We start from the raw sequence: 7,500 nt of genomic DNA, 5'->3' as shown, positions 1-7,500 counted from the left end.
TATCTTCTATAATAACATTTAGAGCTCTTTCAAAGTGCATGCAGGCCCGCCTTTGGTTTGAGATCTGTGGGAGGAAGTGAGTGCCTCTCCTGGAGAACGGTGTGTGTGTGTGTGTGTGTGTGTGTGTGTGTGTGTGTGTGTGTGTGTGTGTGTGTGTGTGTGTGTGTGTGCGTGTGTGTGTGTGTGTGTGTGTTTGTACGTCAGAAGTGCGTCCCGGCGTTCGGATCATGGTGGGGGAAAAGACAAGATGTGAAACAGTGAGAAAGACATTCCGATTGAAACTACATGCATTCGTTGTACAGTGATGATGTACAGTATAGATCCTGTTTAAATGTATGTAGCTTTACTGTACTATACTCTCCCATGTATATGAGCTTATTGTTGACCTTTTATATCGTGGACTGTAGTCTGTTGAGGTGAGGTGTTGTCGGATTTTCTTCAGCGTGTCTAGTCGTGTGTGTGTGTGTATGTGTGTGTGTGTAAATAAGCGTTAAGCTCTCACGTTTCTACAGTAAATAGTGGGTGGGTAATTTGCGATGTTCAGTGTTTTCTATGTGAAGGAGACTGATGTGTTTGTGTGTGTTTCTTTGTCCTTTTGTATAGTATCTATCTACATGTCATCTGTGTGCCATTCATGTAATGTGTCCTATATGTGCAACTCTGATGTAATATATCGCTGTCTCTATCAGTTCTTTTTTTTACAATAAAGTCAAGATGTTAAAACAGAAATAAATTGTTTGGGGTTTTCTGGCACTACTGTATATAATGTTCATGCACACAGTTGTAAGACACACAAACAGTCCTCCTTTCTATCTTGCACTCTCTCTCTCACACACACACACACACACACACAAATTTGCCTGTTTATATGATCTTATCAGTGACAGTAGCCTCATTGGGACAGTTCCAGAGGGTGACCACTGTCTGAAGGATTTCATGGGACCTTAAAATAGTTTAGTATGCAACAATGTATTGAATTCTGAACAAGCTTCGGGGTCATTTTAGACCCTCGTTACACTGACTTTGGCCCACGTGGAAAGCACACGCACTCTCCACGCGCATTCATTTCCAGATTCCACTCTGAGCCGTTACATTAGTCCACACAGGTGATTCACTCACTCACCACACAGGTGATTCACTCACTCACCACACAGGTGATTCACTCACTCACCACACAGGTGATTCACTCACTCACCACACAGGTGATTCACTCACTCACCACACAGGTGATTCACTCACTCCCGTTATTTGTGGTGGCGCGACCTCTACTTCATCATCACCAGCTGACATGACCCGTGGGCGCTGCACGCCGGGGGTGCGTCGGACTCGGTGACCTTGTAGGCATGACGCAGCCTTTAACGGGCTCGTCGGGATGTGAGTTGACGGGTCTGTTATTGACGACATCGAACGACGGAAGACTGATATACTGCTAACTACAAGAGCTCCCTGACCTTGCATTTGTAACATTAGCTTTATCACTGTTCAAAAAATTGTCAAGTTGACCATGGAGCGTAACCGTTGATGCTGGTTTGATTTGAGTTGGATCGCCATCTGCTGGTGAAAGTGGAGCGCTGCAGACGGCGACATTATTTGGGTGCCGTTTCACATTGTGTGAGTGTGTGCCTGTGTTTGTGTGTGTGTGTGTGTGTGTGCCTGTGTTTGTGTGTGTGACTGTGTGTGCGTGTGTGTGTGTTCCTGCAGCATCAACATCCACGACCTGTCCGAGCTGAAGGAGATGCACGCCCTCGTTAACCTGGACGACGAGACCAAAGGTGAGAGAGCGGCTCCTGACCTTCGACCTCAGTGGCCTCGACACGTTACGATGTCGACGGGAGCTGAAGAGCGCCCCCCCCACCCCCACTCTGATAAACACCTTAGCCAGTCCTAAAAAGTGTTTTTTTATATACTGAGGAGTGAGTTTAACCAATTCAACTCAGTTACCTCAGCCAGACTCTGTTGCTTTTAGTCAGGGTGGAGGTGACCTGGGCCTAGGGTCATATTACACCCGGACCCCAGAAGGACCCTGTCTGCTTCAGAAACCCCCTTCATGTTTCTAGAGTTTGTGCAATAATGCGATTGCATGTCACTGTCATCTCGACGGTTTATCTGATGGTTTGATAAACAGGAAGAGACATGTTGAAAGACGTCAGAGGTGATTGAGCTAGTTCAGACCGGCCGGCCGGTTCTACACGCGGTTACGCGGTGTTTCTTAGCTGACCAGAAGTCAGAACTCTAGTTCATTAGACAGTTGTACATGATATAGCAAGTCATGCATTGTAAAAATGTCAAGGGTAGCACAAAAAGTCACAGACTTATTTCCGTTGTGGTCTTGGTCTCGGCACATACTGTGAGAATATACGTCAACATTATTATTGTGTGTGTGTGTGTGTGAGGGAGAGAGGGAATGGAGAGAGAGTGTGTGTGTGAGGGAGAGAGGAAATGGAGAGAGTGTGTGTGTGTGTGAGGGAGAGAGGGAATGGAGAGAGAGTGTGTGTGTGTGAGGGAGAGAGGGAATGGAGAGAGAGTGTGTGTGTGTGAGGGAGAGAGGGAATGGAGAGAGTGTGTGTGTGTGAGGGAGAGAGGGAATGGAGAGAGAGTGTGTGTGTGAGGGAGAGAGGGAATGGAGAGAGAGTGTGTGTGTGTGTGAGGGAGAGAGGGAATGGAGAGAGAGTGTGTGTGTGTGAGGGAGAGAGGGAATGGAGAGAGAGTGTGTGAGCGAGGTGGGAGAGACTAACAGAGGAAAGAGAGAGGGGAGAGAGAGAAAGAAGGCAGAGAAAGAAAGACAGGAGTAGGAGAAAGAAAAGGGAGAGAGACAGAGGAAAAAAGGAGAGAAAGAAAGAGGAGAAGACGGGGATAGGGACAGCGTGAGTACTAAATTGAGTGTGTGTGTGTGTGTGTGTGTGTGTGAGAGAGAGAGAGAGAGAGAGAGAGAGAACAGGGGGAGTGGGGAGGCCAGTGAAAAACTGGCGATTCGATGGCACAGGTGGGAGATTTACTGAGGAGAGAATTGAACCAGTTCAGCTCAGTTACATCAGACAGAATCTGTTGTTTTAGCCAGGCTAGAGGTGGCCTGGACAGAGGGCCATATTACTGGTTCAGAATACCAGCTTTATGTTCCTTGAGTTCATGCAAACACGGGACATGTGATTGCAAGCCAGTGATGTCCCTGGCACGCTCAAAAGGATTTGGGCGTACTGCTCTCTTCCGGGGTCAGAAGGGCCTCCAAGGCGGGGGTGTACTGGGTCTCTGAGCGTTTGGACGCCAGCCCCTCCCCGACGGTTTCCCTTCCTCTCTGGTCTCACACTCCACCCTGCAGGGTTCTTACTGTACATCCTCTCGGCCCAACCATCTCACCTCCTGTTATTTCTGAAGAGCTGGTGATTTAAATGTCTTTAAATCTAGCTGAGTACCTACAGTGGGACTGAAATGGAATTGAACACAGGTGGAACTTCCATTTTCTTTTGAAATCAGTCAATAAATTGCCTACTTTGTTATGAATGCAATACATCGCCTATTTTATATTAGCCTACAGCCTACCCCCCCCCCCCCCCCCCGCTGGACAAACCTTTGACGCTGGTTTGGTTTGAGTTGCATCGCCATCTGCTGGTGAAAGCGGAGCGCTGCAGAAAGCGTCACTATTTTGGGCGGTGCTCATTGGCCGTTGCTATGGCACCGCCTTGGGTAATGTGGACGCTGAAGAGTGGAGCATTATGGGATATGTACACAACTGTTGCGAAGATGCTCGGATGATACTTATTGGTTTTGCAGATAAAACACGAACATGAAGGTACGTGGGAAGCAAAAATGAACAATTCCGAACATTTTGCGCTTTACTACGTGCCTCTTCCACGCATTGTAACTGTTATATGTATTTATTCACTGCAGAAATGTAGTTAGCAATGTAGCAATGCATCCGCATTAGCTAAACGTTATGCCTAGCTAGCATTACCCACGCACGATGCTAACCAGCCAGCTTTACAAGATCAACAACCTGGTGCACTTCTCAGTTTGTGCAGTGTTCAAGTGTACCAGCCCAGCAAACACGCAACATCAGGGAGACGTTCAGATCATGTCTTAATAACGTCCGCCGGTCCAGAACCCCGTGTGTTCGTCTGCTGGACCCCTCAATATTCACACGTCTGGCTTGGACCCCTCTAAGACGTCTGTGGACGTGCAAAACGGGTTCAATATCTGAACGTTAAAAAAAAACATTCATTCTGGCTCCTAATTGGATGTCTTTGGACGTCCGAAAAAGACAAAAAAGACATCTAAAAGACGTCTTTTAGACGTGTCTTTGCTCAGTGGGACCAGGCCAACGAACTGGAGTTGTTCTTTCTCTCCGCAGCGCGTCTTCACCCTCTCAGACAGAGCCTGGCACGGATCGACTCTGACCTACAAATGGCAGAAAACCCTGGGGAATTACATCGCTGTGTCCGGGTGAGTTCGTTTTTGTGAGCAGACTTGAGTGAGTTTGATCGTTTGATCGTTTGTTTGTCAGTGGGCAAATTCGTTAGTAAAGTCTCATATTGACAGCTGAGATGTTTCTGTTTGCTCTCATAACAACCATCCCATCATGTTGTATTCCAGACCCGACAACTCAGTCAAGATCTACGATCGACATGGGCAGAAGAAAAATGAACTGAACCTTCCAGGGTTAGTGCAGCATGACATTGGATCACTTTAGATTCCACCTCTGGATCTGCATCCATATTATCGGATCCATATTATCGGATGTATGTCTAAGATCTCCCTCCCTCCCTCAAGACGCTGTGTGGCGTTGGACTGGGACAAAGACGGCGACATCCTGGCGGTCATCGCGGAGAAGTCCAGCTCCATCCACTTGTGGGATGCTAACGTCAACAAGGCCTCCCAGATCGACAGTGGCATGAGGTGGGTGGTCAGTTAGGGTTAATACTCTTTAGGGTTAATACTTGTAAGGTGGTCAGTTAGGGTTAATACTCTTAAAGGAGTAGTAAAGGGAATATACATGTTTAGCCCTGTTTTAAGGTTGTGATCATATACAATGGTTCAGATCAAAACATTGACAAAACTAGCACTTTTGAGAAAGTCTGATAATTCCTCTACCACCGTTTAGGTCATACAATGGATGTGGGTGGGCACCTTGAAAATCATTCAAAAACATGTTAAACTCACGATTTCAAAGACAAGAAGCTCACCGAGGGGGTAATTGGTGTCCGTTGGTGTTCTGACATCAAATTTGCCGCAAGGTATGAATCCTGTAGGGTTTTATTGATCATTTTATGAAATCCATTGACTTGTATTGAAGCGACTGTTGTAGATGTGTAGATCAATCTGCAGAGGGGATTCAGGAAGCGGAACTACTTACGGTAGCTATTGTTATTGTTTATGTTGCTAGGCTACCTAGTTTGCGGAGGTTTACACACGTATGTGCTGCGACTAAATAGTTCTATGCTAAATATTTAAAAAAGCCTTTCCAGATGAACTAGAATCTTACTTTATGGCGAATTGTCTTTGAAATTGAGAGTTTAACATGTTTTTTGAATGATTTTTCACGGTGCCCACCCACATCCATTGTATGACCAAAACGGTGGTAGAGCAATTATCTGACTTTCTCAAAAGTGCTAGTTTTGTCAACATTTTGATCTGAATCATTGTATATGATCATAAGTAACCTTAAAACAGGGCTAAACATGCATTTTCCCTTTACTACTCCTTTAAGGTGGTCTGTTAGGGTTAATACTTGTAAGGTGGTCCGTTAGGGTTAATACTCTTAAGGTGGTCCGTTAGGGTTAATACTCTTAAGGTGGTCCGTTAGGTTTAATACTCTTAAGGTGGTCCATGGATGCTCAACTAAACTATCATCACACACTCAATATCAGTGGAATTAGTACTTAACTGGGCTAACGTGTCCCACTCAGACACTTGAAGGCGCACTTCATGCTTGTGTTGGTTTCCGTAGAGACCAGATGTCATTCCTCCTGTGGTCGAAGACTGGGCCCCTATTGGCTGTCGGGACGGCGAAGGGGAACTTGCTCATATACAATCAGCAGACCTCGCGCAAGATCCCAGTATTGGGTAACACAAACGCACGCACACACACACACACACACCTCTACATACAGTAGAGATGTTTCCTAACTACACGTTAAAACAAATGTACTTGGCTGATAATCTACATCTCGCTCTCTACCCCCCTCCCCCCGTCCATACACACAGGGAAGCACACCAAGAGGATCACCTGTGGGTGCTGGAGCTCCCAGAACCTGCTGGCCCTGGGCAGCGAAGACCGCTCCATCACCATCAGCAACCATGAGGGAGACACCATCCGACAGGTACAGAAAAACAGCCACGCCTCTGGACGCTGATTTGGTAACAACATAGTTATACACACACACACACACACACACACACACACACACACACACACACAGGACTGAAAACAGGTCCCACTGAAGACTCTCTCTCTCTCTCTGTCTCTCTCTCTCTCTCTCTCTCTCTCTCTCTCTCTCTCAGACGTCGGTGCGCGCCGACCCTGCTGATGTCCAGTTCTCCATGATGAAGACAGACGAGAGGTCCTCCCCAGGAGAGAGCACTGTGAGTCTCTTTAAGGCGCGCGTGGTCGTGTGACACGGAGCGGCCGAGCGTCTCTCATGTGTCTCTGTCCTGCAGTGCATTTTACATAGAGAGAGAGAGAGAGAGAGAGAGAGTGCAGTGGGGTTCCTCCCCACACGCTGCCTTCTGGTTCTGCGTTCCGCCCTGTTCCAACGGTTCCACCCCGGTCAGGCACGGTGGAAACCGGCCGAGACACTTTTCCCAGTGGAGGAGGAGAAGGAGAGATGGAGAGGCTGCAGGACTGAGAGCGGGATGGACAGACTATGGGTAGGGTAGTAAAAGGAGGGAAAGAGAGAGAGAGAGGGAGAGAGACAGGGAGAGAGAGAGGGAGATAGAGAGGGAGAGAGAGAGAGAGAGAGAGAGAGAGAGAGAACGAGAACACTAGCGCTGTCCGGTCTGGTAGGTAAAAGAGTTGGGGAAGGATATGAAAGAACAAGAGTGAGACTTGTCGTCAGGAGTAGACTAGGGCACCAACAAGACACTGGACCCTCCGTAGGGCGCTTGGAGCAGAGAAGTGCACGACTATATGCTAGATAGGGTGTGATATTACAGGAATGTCATTACCCGTGCGGTACAACCCACATTGGAGCTTCTTAAGTAAACAACGCAGTCTGAAACCACGACCGCGTTCATTTGTCTGGTCACTGAGCATGCTGAACATCACCTTCGACCCCCCCGTCCAGGTGAGCGTTGCCGTGGGGAAGAAGACCCTCTTCCTGTTCAACCTCAACGACCCGGACAACCCCATAGAGCTGGCCTTCCAGCAGCGCTACGGACACATCATCTCCTACCGCTGGTGCTGAGAACGCCACCCTGCTCAACACCACACACACACACACTCTCACACACACACACACACACACACACACCCCAACACCCTGCTCAAACCCCCCACACACACCAAAA

The 7,500-nt window shown here is 47.7% G+C and overlaps 1 protein-coding gene across 1 annotated transcript in view; it reads left to right on the top strand.

Annotated features, from left to right (window-relative positions):
* Positions 1-3,781: 3,781 nt before the first annotated feature.
* wdr19 (WD repeat domain 19) overlaps positions 3,782-7,500 on the top strand; it is a gene marked incomplete at its 5' end in the record, with an annotated part of 29,712 nt that continues 25,993 nt past the window's right edge. The window contains 4 exons of the mRNA XM_084454469.1: positions 3,782-3,787; positions 4,346-4,437; positions 4,588-4,653; positions 4,765-4,890. Of these exons, the coding sequence (XP_084310595.1) occupies positions 3,782-3,787; positions 4,346-4,437; positions 4,588-4,653; positions 4,765-4,890 (290 nt within the window). The remainder of the gene's footprint in view (positions 3,788-4,345; positions 4,438-4,587; positions 4,654-4,764; positions 4,891-7,500) is intronic.

Source organism: Borostomias antarcticus (genome assembly GCF_949987555.1).
Source record: "Borostomias antarcticus genome assembly, chromosome: 20".
Taxonomy (NCBI): domain Eukaryota; kingdom Metazoa; phylum Chordata; class Actinopteri; order Stomiiformes; family Stomiidae; genus Borostomias; species Borostomias antarcticus.
This window is presented reverse-complemented; position numbering and strand designations above follow the sequence as displayed.